This window comes from Bison bison, unplaced genomic scaffold, assembly GCF_000754665.1.
Source record: "Bison bison bison isolate TAMUID 2011002044 unplaced genomic scaffold, Bison_UMD1.0 scf7180017864160, whole genome shotgun sequence".
In the NCBI taxonomy this organism is placed as follows: Eukaryota; Metazoa; Chordata; class Mammalia; order Artiodactyla; family Bovidae; genus Bison; species Bison bison.
The window spans coordinates 4,161,124-4,180,454 of NW_011494732.1; the positions used below are offsets into that span (position 1 = coordinate 4,161,124).

General features: G+C 49.3%; 1 protein-coding gene across 3 annotated transcripts in view; it reads left to right on the plus strand.

Moving 5' to 3' along the window:
• The window catches only part of SCARB1 (scavenger receptor class B, member 1), a 67,685-nt gene that overhangs the window by 21,831 nt on the left and 26,523 nt on the right, over window positions 1-19,331 (plus strand). For all 3 annotated transcript variants that reach the window (XM_010841270.1, XM_010841272.1, XM_010841271.1), the window contains 6 exons: window positions 1,036-1,193; window positions 4,105-4,246; window positions 9,287-9,490; window positions 11,908-12,003; window positions 14,594-14,709; window positions 17,400-17,566. In XM_010841270.1, the coding sequence (XP_010839572.1) occupies window positions 1,036-1,193; window positions 4,105-4,246; window positions 9,287-9,490; window positions 11,908-12,003; window positions 14,594-14,709; window positions 17,400-17,566 (883 nt within the window). The remainder of the gene's footprint in view (window positions 1-1,035; window positions 1,194-4,104; window positions 4,247-9,286; window positions 9,491-11,907; window positions 12,004-14,593; window positions 14,710-17,399; window positions 17,567-19,331) is intronic.

Genomic DNA, 19,331 nt, shown 5'->3' on the forward strand with positions numbered 1-19,331 from the left:
GGGGACAGTGGGAGTGGCTGTCCTTGTCCTGGGAGGCCACATTCAAAGAAAAAGTGAAGGTGATGCAAGCTGTTCCAGACACTTGGCTTTGCAACATGGAGCAACTACCTGATGGGCTGGTCAGGTTGGGAGCGGGGTTAGGTGGCAAGGGGTTTTTGCCAAGCTTTATAAACCTGGAGATTTATAGTTCATATGGCGCTAGTGATAAAGAACCTGCCTGCCAGTGCAGCAGACACAGGAGACACGGATTTGACTCCTGGGTCGGGGAAGATCCCCTGGAGGAGGAAATGACAACCCACTCCAGTATTCTTGCCTGGAGAATCCCATGGACAGAGGAGCCTGGCAGGCTACAGTTCATAGGGTCACAAAGAGTCAGACATGACCAAAGCAACTTAGCACAAGAGCACAGCACATAAATTTCTGTATTTCTGGCTTTTCATCGAAAATTGCTCTTGTTCTCATCTCCTGCCCTCCCACTCACAGGCTCTGCTCCCCACCACACTGGCCTCCTGGCTGTTCCCCATTGCTCTGTCTCAGTTCTCCCAGCCCCAGGGCCTTTGCACAGGCTGTATCTTATGCATGAAATTACCCACCACCACTAAATCCCTCCAGTGCCTTTAGTTTTTAATTTTGGTTTAGTTTTTTTTGCTTTGTTTTTCCTTACATTTTCACCTGCCTGGCTCCTCTGTTTAAAATTGCAGTCCTCCTCCCAGTCCCTGCTGTGTTTTCACTATGTCCTTTCATACACCACATGTTGTACCCTAATTGTTGATGACCTGTCTTTCCTCTACTGGAATAAAAGCCCCGTGAAGTTAGAGATCTGGGTTTGTCTTGTTCGCTTTTCTAACACCAGCTGTTAAAAGAGGGTCTGGCATGTCGTAGGTGTTCAGTAAATGTGTATTGACATGGAGAACAAACTCAGGGTTACCAAAGGGGAAGGGGGGAGAGGGATAAATTAGGAATTAACAGATACACACGACTATATATAAGTAGTGGCCCTCTTCCTCATGAGCTTGTTTGTCTCGTCCCCCACAGAATGTGCGCATTGACCCCAACAGCCTGTCTTTCAACATGTGGAAGGAAATCCCTGTCCCCTTCTACCTCTCTGTCTACTTTTTCAACATCGTCAACCCTGAGGGGATCATCCAAGGCCAGAAGCCGCAGGTGCAGGAGCGCGGGCCTTATGTGTACAGGTGAGGATGGAGGGGGTTGGGCTGGGACTCAGGTCATCACCCCATTTTACAGATGAGGAAACTGAGGCCCCTTGCAGAAGGGCTCATTCAGGGCCAATCTGCTTGCTCCAATCCGGTGCTCCAGTGCTTGAGACTTGGGAATGGCTGCCTGGCTTTGCCACTCAGCAGGTCTCTGACTGTGGGCAAGGGCCTTTGCTTTCCTGTCCTGCAATGTCCCCTTCTGTAAAATGGGGATGACCGTATCCATGGTGGAGTGGTTATGAGGATTGGATGAGATTATGTGGAGCCCAGCACAGTGCCTGGCATGCAGTAAGTGATCAGTAAATGTTAGTTATTAACACATTATCGTTACCTGAGTTTGGCTGCTTGCCACTCAAAAGGCAAGTGTTGGGATTTCCCTGGCAGTCCAACAGCTAAGAATGAGCACTTCCACTGTAGGGAGTGCAGGTTTGATCCCTGGTCAAGGAACTAAGACAGGAACTTCGAGGTATGGCCAAAAAGTTTAAAAAAAAAAAAAGGCAAGTGCTGGTTGGAAAGGAAAGATTGCTTTATTTAGGAGGCCAGCAATGTGGGGAGAAGGCGGATTCATGTCCAAAAACCAACTCTAAAGATTCTGCTCAACCATGAAAGTTTTTAAAGGGAGAATCTTTTGGAGAAAAGGTCAGGGCCTTTATCTTCTTCCACTGTGTGCAAAACTTTGTTCTGATTGGTTGGTGGTGCAGTTAACAGGGAGGTGTTCTGGGAGTCTTCTGCTTGGCAGAGGGTACCATCCTCCACCTTGGTGGGGGCCTTAGTTCCTGCAGAAGAACTCAGAGATACTGTTCTGTGTATCCCTTGAGGAGGAGCCAGGACCCTGCCCCAAGGCTGCACTATTTTTTCCTGACTGCCCCTCCTTTGCTTCTGCGTCCACTCCCTCCCCTGATAAACAACTCTTTGAATCTGCCCCCTGGAACTCAGGGAAGGTCAAACAGGCTGAATGAAGTGTATTCCCTACACAAAAACTGGGGACACGGAAAAGGATTTTTACCTGGGAGGGCCCCACAGGGTCCTGCTGTCTTTCTTTATGACCACAGCTGTCACAACTTCTTCATTTGATCATTTTCTTTGGGAGGGTGAAGCTCTCCAGTGGCTACTGGGCTGCCTGGCATTGGCTGGAGCAGTTTTCCAAGAGACGCTCTGCCACAAGGCTCCAGAAGAGCTGCCAGGTGCCAACCTGCATCACAGACTCCACAGGGACATTGGGGAAGGGGCTCCCTGGAATACAAGACCCAATTTCTGGTGCTGCCCATTCTGCCCTCAGGAAACTGCAATCCTGGCTTAGCTCATAAAGACTTCTGCATCGAAGCTGAGCCTGGTTTGCCAAAGTTCTTACTTATCTCTTCATTTCATAAGCCTTTATGGAGTACTGAACATCTCCTGTATGCCAGACACTGTGCCAGTTCACTGTTAAAGGCAGACAAGAGCCCCTGCCTTACAGAGCTGACATTCCCATCGGGAGAGAATGAACAAGTGAACAGATGGGGGGAAACCCAGCAGCATAAGCGTGGTGCCAACAAAGCAGGTCAAGCCGTGGAGAGTGCTGGAGGCAGGGCTTGGCGGGGGCTGGTCTAACTGCAGGGTCAGGGAGGACCTTGACAAAGGGGGACACTTCCCTAGACCCAGATGGTGAGAAGCGGGCACTGCAGTGTGAGGATCTGGGGGGAAGTGAGTCCTGGACAGAAAGCAGCGGGTGCGAAGGGCCTGAGGCGGGAGGGTAGTCTAGGAGGGGAGAAGGCGTGTGTGGCTGGTGTGTTAGGAGCGAGGGGAGAGTGAGTGGGAGAGAGGAGACCTGAGAGTTGGACAGGGCCGGATGGTGAGGACCCTGGAGCCCACAGAAGGAGCTCAGTTTTATCCTGTGTGCAAAGGAGGGTTTGGGGGAGAGGATGACGTGATCTGATTTCCCCTTTTCAAAGATTCTTCTGGATGCTCTGCAGAGAATGGATTGCAGAGCATGATGGAATAAAGAGCATAACAGCAATAAAAACTGCAGCTGATACATGCTTTTCTCTGTGCATTAGGCAATCGTTTTAGTTGCTTGACATGCATTAGCTCACCAATTCTCACAAGTAGGGACTTAATGACATAAGTCTGCTTATTACTCCCATTTTATTTTTTTTCCTTGGCTGCACCTCGTGGTATGCAGGATCTTAGCTCCCCATCAAGGGATTGAACCCATGCTCCCTGCAGCGGAAGCATGCAGTCTTAACCACGGACTGCCAGGGAAGTCCCATTACTCCCATTTTAAACATGGGAAAACAGGCTTGAGTAGTAAGTGATGGAGACAGGATTCGGGCCCCCTACCTTCTGTCTTCAGAGTGCATATTCCTACCCACCATCCTCGCCGCCTCCCTCGGAAAAGCTAGGATGCCCGGGGGAGGGTGATGAGGGACGGAGGGATGGTGGCAGCTTGCCCAGGGGGAGGGAGCATATGGGGTTTGGTGACAAGAGGCTTCTGTGCTTGTCCTGCAGTAGGTGGGCTTCCCAGGTGGCTCAGTGGTAAAGAATCCGCCTGCCGATGCAGGAGACCCAGGAGACCCGGCTTCGATCCCTGGCTCAGGAAGATCCCCTGGAGAAGGAAATGGCAACCCAATCCAGTATTTTTGCCTGGAAGATCCCATGGACAGAGAAGCCTGGCAGGCCCCAGTCCATGGGGTCCTGAAGAGTCGGACACAACTGAGTGACTAATACTTTCACTTTAAGAGGATCCTGGAGGGCTACATACAGTCCTTGGGGTCACAAAGAGGCGACTAAGCACATACCACAGTGGGTGGGTGGTGGAACAGACGTGTAGGAGGCAGTCAAGCTCGGCACACAGACAGCCGAGGGGCCCCCGGGCTCCTGGCAGCTGACCCACCGGCTTCCTCCCCCACAGGGAGTTCAGGCACAAGAGCAACATCACCTTCAACAACAATGACACGGTGTCCTTCCTGGAGTACCGCAGCTACCAGTTCCAGCCGGATAAGTCCCTCGGCCAGGAGAGCGACTACATCGTCATGCCCAACATCCTGGTCTTGGTGAGATACCCCTGGTCGTCTCTCCGCCTGCCCCTTGCACTGGGCGGTCCCTTGAGGGCTCAATCTGTGGCTCCTGGGTTGACTCGGCGGGCTTCCTGGGTGCACCTTGGTCTCTGGTTGGGAGCATTGGTCAAAGTCATGGCCTTTCCCTTTTCAATCTGCAAATCTAGGGACTTCCCTGGTAGTCCAGTGGTTAAGACTTCCACTGCAGGGGTACGCGGGTTAAACCCCTAATCGTGTGCAACAACAACAAATACAAATCTAGACTCTCCAAAAGGGAGTACTTGTGGGAAGCTGAATGGGGGTGCTGTGTGCTTATCTGTGGTGTTTGGAGGGAGATTGTGGACAGGATGTCCATTCTCTGCAGGTAAGAGTCACAGAAGTAGCTGGGCTTACTGCCTGCCTGCCATGTGTGCCGGGGCCCCCAAGACCACCCCCAGGTTCGCTGACTCATTCGTAGCGCTCGCAGGACCCGGCGTATATGGTTGTGCTCTTGGCTGTAGTTTGGTAGAGTGGAAGGAGGCAGAAGAGAATCCACAGAGGGAAGGGGCGCGTGGGATGGTGACCAGACGCAGGCTTCCAGAGCCACCTCCCAGGGGAGTCACGCTTCATTCCTTGAGCGGTGATTTATGACCACACACAGGTAGGTCTCCCCTACCAGGAATGCTCACTACAGAGACTCAGTGCCTAGTGGGTATTTATTGGGGGCTCGTCACGGAGACGCCCTCTGTCTGGCACGGATCTGCGTTCCAGGAAAGCAGGTGGTACAGTCCAGGCACAGTGAACCCCTCTTATCAGTTAGGAAGCGGTGGGAGCCCTCCTAACATCAGGATCTCAGACGCCAGCAAGGGTCAGGCCTTTCTAGAGAGAACTGTCTCAGGTCTGCTGTGTGAGCATCTTGCTGACACTACGTGTTAGAACTTGTGTGTCAGGCTTCACACATACTACCTGTTTACTTGTCAGCAATCCCACGATCATTAGGTACTGTTATTTTCTGTTTGTAGAAGAGGAAAACTGAAGAACAGAGAGGTTAGGTGACTTATCTAAAGTCACTCAACTAGCAGGTAGCAGGTTAGGGTTTTGAAACTAGTTCGGTCTATGAGGCTGCCACTCTGTGGCACTCAGCCTCGCATTCAATCCTCTGTCCACCCAGTTGAGGGTCAGCAGCTGTGTGCCCCGGGGCTGGCCCCAGTCTGGGCTCAGGATCAGATGTGAATGCACCTGTGAAGTCTGTTGGGTGGACAGGATGAAAGCTCAGATAAATACAGCCTGAAGCCTTGCTGCTGCCTCCCTCAGAGTCAGATGTGTGTGTTTAGGCAGTGAAGTCACTTTCCCCCACCAATTAGGTTGGCAAAGACTGTGTGATAAATGCCCAGGGCGTAGGAGCGTTTGTGGGAACAGACACTGTCGTTAGGAACGGAACTGGTATGAGCTGTTGGAAGGTAATTTTCAACTTAAATTGAAGTGATTTTCGATGTAAATTGCATGTGCCCCTGACTTCAGAAGTTTCCATAGGTAGGAATGTGTCCTCTTGGTAGAATAACACATGTGGGCAAAGATGTTTGTTCTCAAGGATGTTTATTTCAGCAACGTTTTCAGAGCAAACATCTACTGATCATCATGGGGAGTTATGTTGTGATATCTACTGCAGACGAGCAGTGGATTAGTATACATCCAGCAAAAGGAGGCAGGGCTGCAGAGGGTGTCGTGGAGCAGTCTCTTAGTTATGTCTAACTAAGGAAAATCGAACACAAGCATAGTGCCCCTACTTACTGTTTCTGAAGGAGAAATACTTGCATGCATGCACACACTCACTTACACACGTGCTTGTACATGCCTCGACCAGCTGGGCTTTTTCTATAAAGGGCCAGATAACAGATGTTTTAGGCTTTGAGGGCTAGATGTTCTCTGTTGCAGCTGTTCAAGTCTGCCATTATAATGCAAAAGCTGGGGCTTCCCTGGTGGTCCAATGGCTAAGGCTCCGAGCTCCCAATATAGGCGGCCTGGGTTCGACCCCTGGTCAGGGATGGCGCCTGGTCATATGCTGTAATGAAGGATCCTGCATGCCTCAACTAAGACTTGAAGCAGCCAAATAAATAAATAAATATTTTTAAAATGCAAAAGAAGCCCAAGACAAAAACAAATGAGTGGGCGTGGCTATATGCCAAGAGACCTATTTTGTGGATATACTGAAATGTGAGTTTCATATAATTTTCATGTTTTTCGTACGGTCTTCTTCTGTTTTTCTTTCAACCATTTGAAAACATACAGAACATCTTAGCTCCTGGACTGTAAAAAGCAGGCCATGGGTTGGCTTTGGCCCGTGGACCATGGCTTGCTGACTTCTGGCGTTGATGTTTCCTCCAGGAATACTCAAGAACCCAGAGCAGTGGGTTGTCTTGGGGGAGGAGATTAGGAAGAGGAGGGTCACAGGTTAGAGAGGGACTTTTACTTTATATCCTTTTACGATTTTTAAAAACCATCTAAGAGACTTCCCTGGTGGTCCAGTAGTTAAGAATCCACCTTGCAGTGTAGGGAATACAGGTTTGATCTCTGGCCGGGGAACCAAGATCCCACATGCCGTGGGGTAACTAAGCCCACACGCCACAACGAAAGATTCTGCATGCCGCAACTGAGACCTGACACAGCCAAAAAGGAAAGAAAAAGAAGAAATACTGACTTAGAGAAACACGATGCCAGTATTTATACAAAATAAATGAAACCCATCTATTTATTACCCTAAAAATTATAATGTTAAGAGACCCTTGTGAATTCTTATGGAATCAGACCTTTATGTTTAAGAAAATGCTGGTTCCCTTCCCCTTTCTACAGGTAGAGATTAGATACTGGATGTGTTTGTGCTTATTGTTCAGTCGCGTCTGACTATTTGTGACCGCATGGACTGTAGCCCACCAGGCTCCTCTGTCCTTGGGGATTCTCCCCGCAAGAATACTGGAGTGGGTTGCCATGCCCTCCTGCAAGGGATCTTCCCAACCCAGGGATCGAACCCAGGTATTCTGCATTGCAGGTGGATTCTTTACCATTTGAGCCACCAGGGAAGCCCAAGTATACTGGAGTGACTAGCATATTCCTTCTCCAGGGGTACTTACCAATCCAGGAATCGAACCAAGGTCTCCTGCTTTGCAGGCAGTTTCTTTACCAGCTGAGCTACCAGGGAAGCTCAGATACTGGATGTTCAGTTCAGTTCAGTCGCTCAGTCGTGTCCGACTCTTCGCGACCCCGTGAATTGCAGCACGCCAGGCCTCCCTGTCCATCACCAACTCCCGGAGTTCACTCAGACTCACGTCCATCGAGTCAGTGATGCCATCCAGCCATCTCATCCTCTGTCGTCCCCTTCTCCTCCTGCCCCAATCCCTCCCAGCATCAGAGTCTTTTCCAATGAGTCAATTCTTCGCATGAGGTGGCCAAAGTACTGGAGTTGCAGCTTCAGCATCATTCCTTCCAAAGAAATCTCAGGGCTGATCTCCTTCAGAATGGACTGGTTGGATCTCGTTGCAGTCCAAGGGACTCTCAAGAGTCTTCTCCAACACCACAGTTCAAAAGCATCAATTCTTCGGCGCTCAGCCTTCTTCACAGTCCAACTCTCACATCCATACATGACCACAGGAAAAACCATAGCCTTGAATAGATGGACCTTTGTTGGCAAAGTAATGTCTCTGCTTTTCAATATGCTATCTAGGTTGGTCATAACTTTCCTTCCAAGGAGTAAGCGTCTTTTAATTTCATGGCTGCAGTCACCATCTGCAGTGATTTTGGAGCCCAGAAAAATAAAGTCTGACACTGCTTCCACTCTTTCCCCATCTATTTCCCATGAAGTGATGGGACCAGATGCCATGATCTTTGTTTTCTGAATGTTGAACTTTAAGTCAACTTTTTCACTCTCCTCTTTCACTTTCATCAAGAGGCTCTTTAGTTCCCCTTCTCTTCCTGCCATAAGGGTGGTGTCATCTGCATATCTGAGGTCATTGATATTTCTCCCGACAATCTTGATTGCAGCTTGTGTTTCTTCCAGTCCAGCGTTTCTCATGATGTACTCTGCATATAAGTTAAATAAGCAGGATGATAATATACAGCCTTGACATACTTCTTTTCCTATTTGGAACAGTCTGTTGTTCCATGTCCAGTTCTAACTGTTGCTTCTTGACCTGCATACAGATTTCTCAAGAGGCAGGTCAGGTGGTCTGGTATTCCCATCTCTTTCAGAATTTTCCAGTTTATTGTGATCCACACAGTCATTGGATGAGGCACCTTTAAAAAGTAAACCAAGTGCCAAGATGTTATCTCCAGAGGAAAACAAAAATTCGAAAATAAATTCGCCCATATTCTAAGCACCCAGATACTAGGTAGAACTGGTGCTTGGGGCTCTTGGAGTTTGGAAGGGAGATGCTAAGGAAGTAGAGTACAGTCTGCATTAAGATTCTTTGCCTATAAGGTGACAGTGAAAGGTACTCTAAATTGGCATAAGTAAAAAGGGCATTTATGGGCTCATGTTACTGAAAGGGCAGGAGTTGGCCTGGTTTCAGGTGTGGCTTGATCCAGAGTGCAAATGAGGTTGCCCAGATCTGTGTCGGTTCCATGTTCTGGTAGATCCACCCCTCAGGGTGGCTGCAGTCTTACACACACCACGTTCAAAGGCAGCCAGAGCCACCTTCCCTCTCTACCCCACAACCCCAGCTGGTTTGCTCCTTGTGGCTTGTTGGTTCTGATGGGGCTGCATACATATTCCCAGACCAATCACTGAAGCCAGAGAGAGGAAGGTTTCTGATTAACCAGGACTAAGGCACACGACTGCCTCTGGGGCTCGGGGTGGAGTTAAGTCGGCCTGAACCCGAGAGCACAGGTGGTCCTGTTACTGAAGGATCAGGGGATGGTTCCGGATGCCCCAGATGCCCACTGCAGGGATCCTTCTAGGCCTGACCACGTCCCGGGATGGCTGTGCCTTGAAGCTTGGCTTGAGGTCCAGGGAGGGCAGACAAGCTGTGTCTAGCCTCTAACCTGTGGTGTCCCCTGGCTCTGCAGAGTGCGTCGATGATGATGGAGAACAGGCCCGGGCTCTTGAAGCTGATGATGACCTTGGCGTTCAGCACGCTTGGCCAGCGTGCCTTCATGAACCGCACTGTTGGCGAGATCATGTGGGGCTATGATGACCCCTTAATCCACCTCATCAATCAGTACTTCCCAAACTCGCTCCCCTTCAAGGGCAAGTTCGGCTTATTTGCTGAGGTAAGTGTGGCCCAGTGAGAAGTTCAGGGCCGCTGTCTTGTCCCCCACTGACACAGCCTGGAAACCAGTTACCAGCTTGCTTTTGGAGCTGGCAGAGGCCCCAGGAGCTGTGGGTTGTCAGTGACAGAAAACCTAACTGAAACTGGCTTAAGCCAAAGCCAGTTTCAGTTAAATTCTATTTATTGATTTATTGGTTCATATAACTGAAAACTGTAGGGAGATTCAGGCACAGCTTGATCCAGGCTCAAATGATGTGACTGGGGCTGAGCTTAGATGGTTGGAGGTTGGTGCTGGAAGAAAGGGGAATGGCTGCTGGGGAGGCAGGTCAAAAATGCCAACTATTGCTTTGCTCTGAGTTGCCTGCTTTATCTTAATCGTGATCCCTCATAACCTAGTGGTGTCAGTGCTTGGGATCCTGAGTCATGATCTGATGTAGAGTTAGATCCCTGACCTCTGATCCCTGACCTTGGCTCCCTCAATCACAGATTGTAAACAGCCCTCTGAGTTGCTCCAGCCTGAGTTTCCTTTTGGGGCTCTGCTGATCTGGTGTTGGGGGTAGTAGGAGGGAGAAATCATGATTCAGTTATAGGCATGTGATAGCTGCTCAGTACATTTTTGAGCAGGATGACAGGTTCTGGGTGTGTGGGTAAGTTGACAGGTTTAAGGTAAGTGACATGATTCTTGTCAAAGCAAACTGTAAACTGGTAAACAAATGAAAGTTATTAGAGATTGAGTCACATGCTTATAAACTATTTTTGACTAGGTATAGTGGAAATTCCAAAGCAATAGCCCAGCAGTGTTGGTGTGGTGGCTTCCCACTCTTCAGGGATCTAGAATTTTACTACTCTGCTCTCACCTTAGAGTGTGGTTTCCATACTCAAGATTACTGCATGGTCCAAGAGGCTGCTGGGGCACCAGCTATCACACTCACTTTCCAGGTAGCAGCAGGAAGGAAGAAGTGGTAGGGGATTTAGGGGCAGTCGGGGGAGTTGAGGACAAAGCAACACGTCCTGGCTGTTTCCCTCTTTGGGACGGAGAAAACCAATTTCCACTTGTTTTCCGTTAGCCAGAACTAGACCTGTGGCTACACTTAGCTGCAAGGGAAGCTGGAAAATGTTAACTTACAGCTAGTGTGTTGATGCTCTGAGTAAGGTTTGGGTTTTGATATGAAGGAGAAAGGGGAGAATGGACTCTGGGGAGTAACTAGAAGTCTCTGATACACTTGGTTATAATTATTATGATAGTATTATTTTGGGTGAGCATTTATTAATAATAATAACAGCAATAATAAAAATAAAGGCTAGCATTTGGAGATGTTACTATTTCTTAGGCACTATCCTGAACAGTTTTTACACATTAGGTCTTTTAACACTCCCAGTGTCTCTTTGTAGTGGTGTCTGTTACTGTCTCTTTATACTGGCTGAAGTTTGGGCTCTTGAAGCTCTGAATGGACAAATGACAGGGCACACTGATATCAGGAAGCTAGAGCAGGCTTTGAACTTAGGCCCTGTTGGCTTACCCAGTCAGTAATCAATGTAGCTATTTGGCCGGTAAACAACCCCTACTGAGTTCCTCACGGGTGCTGTACCTTACATTATACCGCATCCTCAGAAGTAAAAGGGTGCTTTCTAAATTTTACCCAGCGGCCACTGATTTTTTTGTGTGTGCTTTGCACAGTTTTGCTTTGAATTAGAAATCTTTTTCTAAGAAATTCCCTCAGGGTGCCAAAGCCTGGACTTTCTGTCTGGAAAGAACTTGATAAACATCAAGTTCTCTTTGCCTGTATGTTTCAGGATAGGCCAGGTTAAGCAGCCCCCAGATCTCCATGGCTTAGAACAGCAAAGGTTAATTTCTTACTTGTATGCCAGTTCTAGTGTGGGTGACCAGGGCTCCTCTGCTCTTTGTGGTCACTCAGGGACCCAGGCTGAGGGAGGCTTCTGCTGGATACATGCTTCTCTGGTCTCGATAGCAGTGATAGAAAGCACAGTGACATATGTATGATCAGCTCTTAAAGCTCCCACCCGGAAGTGACATTATCCTTTCTCTCCTTTCTCACTGATTGTTTTCACTGATCGAAGAGGTCACGTGGCCATGCTTTCTTGTAATCTGGGGAATGGGATGGGGTGACCCTACCGTTCACCTGAGAGGAGAACCAGACTTTCCTGGAGTTAGGAAGGGAAAATGGGACATTTTCTAGGACGGATGTGGTGTTCAGAGGAGTGTCCCTCCTAGAAAGCCCTCAAGTCCTCCTCCTCTCGACTCCCCCAGTGCTGGACTTGCAGCGGTGAACAAGACAATGAGGGCCCTGTTCTCTGGGTGAAGGGGGAGCAGCCTGTGGGGGGCCTGAGTATTGACTCCCCATGTCCTTTACCTCCATCCTGGGGCTTAAAGATGTCATTCTCTGCTGTTGTCTGCAGCTCAACAACTCCGATTCTGGCCTCTTCACCGTGTTCACAGGGGTCAAAAACTTCAGCAGGATCCATCTCGTGGACAAGTGGAATGGAGTCAGCAAGGTGAGGGCAAGAGGTGACAGCCATCCTGTGCAGGGACCAGGTGGGGGTGGCAAGGGCTGGGATCCACCGCCCAGAGCACCTTCTTCCTCTTAAAACAGGAGTTTGGGATTGACGTGTACACACTGCTATATTTAAAACAGACAGCCAACGAGGATCTCCTGTGTAGCACAGGGAGTGCTGCTCAATATTCCTTAATAACCTAAATGGGAAAAGAATCTGAAAAAAGAATAGATACATGTGTATGTAAAGTGGAATCACTTTGCTGTACACCTGAAACTAACACAACATTATAAATCAGCTATGCTTCAGTTAAAGAAACAAAACAGAGGAGGGGATTGCATCTGTAGGGGAGATGCTCTTGAGTCCCAGACCTTATCTGTGTTTAAGGCTCAACTAGAGAAGGCAATGGCACCCCACTCCAGTACTCTTGCCTGGAAAATCCCATGGATGGAGGAGCCTGGTAGGCTGCAGTCCATGGGGTCGCTAAGAGTCGGGTACAACTGAGCGACTTCACTTTCACTTTCATGCATTGGAGAAGGAAATGGCAACCCACTCCAGTGTTCTTGCCTGGAGAATCCCAGAGACGAGGGAGCCTGGTGGGCTGCCGACTATGGGGTCACACAGAGTCGGACACGACTGAAGTGACTTAGCAGCAGCAGCAGGACTTTCTAGGTGGCTTAGTGGTAAACAACTCGCCTGCCAAGTAGGAGATCCCTGGAGGAGGAAATGCAATCCCACTCCAGTATTCTTTCTTGTTTGAAAAATCCCATGGACAGAGGAGCCTAGTGTGCTGCAGTCCATGAGGTTGCAAAGAGTCAGACAGGATTGAGCAAGCAAGCAAAGCCTCAGCTAGGACTTTCCTGGCAGCCCGGTGGTTAAGATTCTGCCCTTCCACTGCAGCAGAGGTGGGTTCGATCCCTCCTGGGGGAAGTTTTGTCCACTTGCAGCAAGGCGTGGCCAAAACGAAACAAAAGGAAAACTAGTTCTTGGTTCCCAGTGGGTGGGTGGGGCATATAATTTATTTAGCACCTACTGTATGCTAGGGACCACATTGTTTCTTTCCTTTGGTGCTTCACTTACAAGAATGCTTCAAAAATATTACACTGAAGATACAGCCATCCTTTGTACTAAAAGATTGAGTAAAAAAAAAAATTGCACTAGAAACACAGGAAGACATTCACATTAAAAAATAAAATAATAGAGACAGATTTAAAGTGCACTTTGTATGTCTTCACACGCCCAGCCCCATTCCCACCCGAACTACAGAGGAAACCCACAGTTATCAGTATTGGGTATATTCTTCCTGTGTATTTTTATCCATTTGAGGTGCGATTTATTTTTTTCTTCTAGGAGCAGAATGAAATCATACTGTGTGCATTGTTTTGCAACTTGCTTTTTTCACCTGAGTGGCCTTTCAGCATTTCTCATGAAAATGATTATGTGGTGGTGGTGCCCACACCTTCCAAACGCTCATCAGGGTGACGGTTGCAGAGAGGGCTGTAATAGATTATCCTCTGGGCTGAGGGCTGGGGACAGATTATCCCCCATCAGGGCCCGGACTGACAGGATTACCATCGCAACCAGCAATAACCATTCTGAATGGACACTGTGGAAATTCTCTTTGGCTTGCTTTCTCAAGATAAAAATGTACAGGGACTTCTCAGGTGGTCCAGTGGTTAGGACTCTGAGCTTCCACTACAGGGGGCCCGGGTTCAGTCTCTGGTCGGGGAATTAAGATCCCACATGCAGCACGGTGTGGCCAAAATATGTGTGTGTGTATATGTATGTGGTGTTGTGTAGTCTCTAAGTCATGTCAATTCTTTTGCGACCCCATGGATTGTACCCACCAGGCTCCTCTGTCCATTGGATTTCCCAGGCAAGAATACCTGAGTGGGTTGTCAATTCCTTCTCCAGAGGATCTTCCCGACCCAGGGATCAAACCCGTGTCTCCTGCATTCGCAGGTGGATTCCTTGCCACTGAGCCACCAGGGAGGCCCAATATGATGTACATATATACACACACACACATACACACATACGCACATATGAACATATGCTTAAAAACCTTCTACTGGGACAGATGGGTAAAAAGTGAGAAGTTTTTTTTTTTTCTGTCCGAGTGTCACTCTCCAGAAGCAACTACGGTTTTTGTAATCTCCTGGTAGCGACCATTATGATTTTAAATATTTTACTTATGGAACTACCTTCTCACTTGACTGTTTTGATGACGTGTCTGCCCACTTCCTGTCTGAGAGGCGATGATGTCTGTCTCTCCCGCTCACTGTGCTCCTTGGAGGTGTGAGTGACAGGTCCGCTTTACAGATGAAGTTACTGAGTCCCCAGCAAAGTTGTACGTTCAGGGACGCACGGTCAGGGAATGGGGAGCTGCCATCGATAGTCTCTCTGGCTGTCTGTCTACACAGCCTGATCTCCTTGCACCAGGACGTCTATCCAGGAGGACTGGCTTCTCTCAATTGGGTGGTGACTTCACATGGTGTGTGAAGTCGGAGCTCCAAGTCACGTGGGCAGTGTCCAAGTCTTTATGAGTTCTTGCTTGACTAAGAGGCCGTGTTTAAATGCTTCCCCACAGGTCAACTATTGGCATTCCGATCAGTGCAACATGATTAACGGAACTTCCGGGCAGATGTGGGCACCATTTATGACCCCTGAATCCTCGCTGGAATTTTACAGCCCTGAGGCCTGCCGGTAATTGCCCTGATGTGTGACAGGGCCTCCTTCTGCTTTGTGGATGCTCAGAGCCGAACCAAGTGGCTTGTGGCTTGTGCTTGGAAAGCGCCTGGCTCTTCTGCATGTCCACTGGCCCCTGGCGCCCGCTTGAATTCTCTTTGGCTGCTCCATGAAGAGCCGAACTCCAACTGGTGGTGCTTTTGCAAGGCCCAGGGAGGCTGCTGGCGGTTGTTGGGGCTTGGTGGTGGTGATGGACAGAAAATGGGCAAGATGGCAAGGGGCCGTGGAATAAGGCAACGATGGGCTCCCTGGGCCAGCTGCCCTGTTTCCAGTTGGGTGCTGAGAGGCCCGGATGCCTCTCTTGCAGCCCCTCCACTTTCCAGAGTACAGCCTCGGAGGTCAGCTTGGGGCTAAACAATTCCAGTGGCCCCGGCAGAGGGATGAGAAGAGACAGCGGCTCCTAGAGCCGTTCTCTGGGTGTTTCCCTGTCCTCGGCTCCTCTGTTGAGGCCACTCTGGAAAAATCCTTTGCTTGGGATTTCACTGATGTGAATTCAAGAGACTCACCTGCCACCCTAGCAGATCTTGACACAGCCCTGTCTGCGCGAGGCACTGGGGTCCCTGCAGAGACAGGATGGCCGGGTCCTTGGTCCCTGGGGGTTGTGTCCTGGCAGGGGACTCAGGCCCATGGACCTGCAGGGGAGGGTCAGAGAGTGGAGGTGTTTCTGTTCTGTGTGTGTTCACTTCCTGAAATTAGAAATTTCAACTTAGAGAAGTGTTCCCAGAAAGTGCAGTTTTCTCTGCATTTGCTGTTGTTTAAAATGTCGCTAAGTCGTGTTTGATTCTTTTGTCACCCCGTGGACTGTAGCCTGCCAGGCTCCTCTGTCCATGGGATTCTCCAGGCAAGAGTACTGGAGTGGGTTGCCATTTCCTTCTCCAGGGGATCTTCCTGACCCAGAGACGGAACCCTCGTCTCCTGCATTTCCTGCTTGGCAGGCGGATTCTTTACCTCGGAGCCACGAGGGAAGCTGTTTCTCTGCATTCCCTTCTCCAGTTTTCCTGATTGTTTCTTTTGCCCCATCAGCTTTATCCTCCTGACTTCTCTCTCTCCCTCTCTCTCTCCTTCCCTCCCTCTGTTCTCTCTGTATATTTTTTCTGGACCCTTTGAGAGTATGTTGGACACCTAAATACTTCAGTGGGTGTTTTCGAAAAACAAGGGCATTTCCTTATGTAACCACCTCAAACCACCATAATGAGAAAATTTAGCATTGACCTGATACTATTGTCTAGGGTGATACTCTCCAATAAAAATATAATACAAGTCCCATCCACAATTTTAAATTTCCTAATGGCTGCATTAAGGAAAAATCAGGTAAAGTCATTTTAATGATGTTTTATTGGACCCAGGAGATCCAAAATGGTATCATGTCACAGTGGGTAAACAAATGTAAAATACTAAAGATGGACTTGCCTGGGGGTCCAGTGGTTGAGACTCCACACTTCCACTGCAGGGGGCATGGGTTCTGTCCCTGGCCAGGGAAGTTCCACAAACTGTGCAGTGTGGCAAAAAAAAAGAGAGAGAGAAAAATATTGAAGAGCTGTTTTCAATTGTTTACCCAATTGTTTGGAGGTATCAAGCCATAGGAATCTGGAGTGTATTTGACATAGCCACATCCCAACTTGGACTGGCCCCATTTCAAGGGCTCCAAGGCCATGTATGCTGAGTGGACCCCGTGGATAGGACAGGTGGGCTGGTTCTGATCCACAGGCCATGTTCAAGTTTAGAAGCGCCTTTGAGCAATAAGGCCAGGTGAACGGAAAGAGGGTGAATGGGGGTGGGTGATGGTGCTGCTCCCTGTGGAGGTGACAGCCGAAACGGGACCTGAGTGAAGAACTGAAGTCTGATGTGGGAATAAGAGGGAGGAACATTCCAGGCACTGGGAGCAGCAGGTACAAAGGCCCTGGGGCAGGAGGGAGCATGTGGGAATAATGGCCAGGAGGCCCCTGGGGTGCAGTACATGGTGTTGCCGGGTTATTGTTCAGTTGCTAAAGTTGTGTCCGACTCTTTGCGACCCCACGGACTGCGGCACGCTAGGTTCCTCTGTCCTCCACTATCTCCCAGAGTTTGTTCACATTCATGTCCATTGAATCAGTGATGCTGTGAAACCATCTCATCCTCTGCGGCCCCCTTCTCCTTTTGCTTTCAATCTTTCCCAGCATCAGGGTCTTTTCCAGTGAGTCAGCTGTTTGCATCAGGTGGCTGAAGTATTGGAGCTTCAGCTTCAGTATCAGTCCTTCCAGTGAATATTCAGGGTGGATTTCCTTTAGGATTGACTGATTTGATCTCCTTGCAGTCCAAAGGACTCTCAAGAGTCTTCTCCAGTTAGCAGGGGCTGAATCCTATAGAAGCCTGTGGCCATGGTGATGACGTTGGATTTTATTCTAGGCTGGAAGTAGTTGCAGTCTTATGCGGGGTTGTTGTGATGTATTTTGTCCTTGTTTTAAAGCTTGTGGAGAATGGATTGGTGTAGGTGGTGGAGGCAGGGAGACACATAAGGAGGTTGTTGTGATTTGCCAGGGAGAGACGGAGCAAACTGGGACGAGGCGGGGGACGGGGGTGGCCGTGCCTGTGGGGAGTGAGTTTACTCAGGCCACCCAGTTCCGGTCACCGCCTGCTGGGATGTCATCCTACATCATCTGTCCCTGCAGGTCCATGAAGCTCGTCTACAAGGAGCAGGGGGTGTTTGGAGGCATCCCCACCTTTCGCTTCGTGGCTCCCAGCACCTTATTTGCCAACGGGTCCGTCTACCCGCCCAACGAGGGCTTCTGCCCCTGCCGGGAGTCCGGAATCCAAAACGTCAGCACCTGCAGGTTCAGTACGTGTCGTCCCTGTGGGAGGGCGGGAGGTGGGGCCCGTGCCGGGGGGCTTGTCTGTCTCTTTAATGCCTGGCCTCTGTACCTTTGATAATTCCATTAGTCCAGAGATAGTGAGGGGCCAGGAAGATAACTCAAAAAAAAAATGTGCCATGTGTATCTGTTGCTGTCGTAATAAATTCCCACAAACTTGGTGGCCTGGAATAGCACAGGTTTACGATCTTAAGGACTCCTGTGGTTTAGAAGTCTGACACAGGCCTCCCCATGCTAAGAGCCAGGTGTCAGCAGGCTGCATTCCTTTCTGGAGGTAGAAGGGGTGTCTCAGTTTCCTTGCCTTTTCCAGCTTCTAGTTTTTGTTGTTAAGTCACTCAGTTGTGTCGGACTCTTTGCAACCTCATGGACTGCAGCACTCCAGGCTCCTCTGTGCTTCGCTGTCTCCCGGAGTTTTCTCTAATTCATGTCCATTGAGTCGGTGATGGTATCTAACCATCTTATCCTCTGCCACCCACTTCTCCTCCTGCCCTCAATCTTTCCCAGCATCAGGGTATTTTCCAGTGAGTCAGCTCTTCACATCAGGTGGCCAAAGTATTGGAGCTTCAGCATCAGTCCTTCCAATGAATATTCAGGACTGATTTCCTTCATTATTGACTAATTTGATCTCCTTGCATTCGAAGGGACTCTCAAAAGTCTTCTCCAGCACCACACTTCCAAAGCATCAATTCTTCGGCACTCAGCCGCCTTTATGGTCCAACTCTCATGTGTGGATGGTCCATCCGTACATGACTACTGGAAAAACCATAGCTTTGACTAGATGGACCTTTGTTGGCAAAGTGATGTCTCTGCTTTTTAATACCTTGTCTAGGTTTGTCATAGCTTTGCTTCCAAGGGGCAAGCATCTCTTAATTGCAAGGCTGCAGTCACCATCCGCAGTGACTTGGAGCCCCAGAAAAGAAAATCTGTCACTGCTTCCAGCTTCCAGAGACCCCTAGAATTCCTCGCTCAGGGTTCCCTTCCTCCATTTTCAAAACCAGCAACATCAGAGCTCTCTGATCCCACTCCTGTGGTCACATTTCTTTTTCTGATCCATTTGTGCTTCCTTTTTCCAGTTTTAAGGGCCCTGGAGACTATTATCTGGCCTACCTGGATAATCTAGGCCACACTCCTATTTTAAGCTGATTAGCAGCCCTCATCCCTCCTGTAGCCTAATTCCCTTTGTAACCTTTGTAATCCACAGGTCCTAGGGGTTAGGAAGCAGACATCTTTGGGAAGGGCATCATTCTGCCTCCCCGGCCATGATAGGTAGCTTAAAAATGAGGCATCGTAGGGAGGACCTTTCCCCTCATCTGGGGAGGAAAGGAAGCTGGCAACGGCCTGAGTTCCATGAAATCTTGTTCAGCGTCGGACTTCCCTGGCTGTCCAGTGGTTAAGGCTCCGCACTTCCGCTGCAAGGGGCTCAGGTTCGATCCTTGATCAGGAAACTAAGATCCAGCATGCCTGTCGCATGGCATGGCCAAAAAACCACAAAAGATAATTAATTAAAAAAAACTTGTTCAGCGGCGTGCAGTTACGGGCTTGGGTGTGGCCGCTGGCGCTGCCGCATTGTCCTCTAGCATCGTCAGTGTTTTCTGGTTGTGTGCCAGTCCTCGAGGCACCCCGCCTCATGTGCTTACTGTGGAGACTTGGATGTCAGCGCAATCTCCCTCTCCTGACCCTCATCCAGGTCACTGGCAAGCCCGGCCTTCAAATTAATTCCTGAGTCCTTCCTGT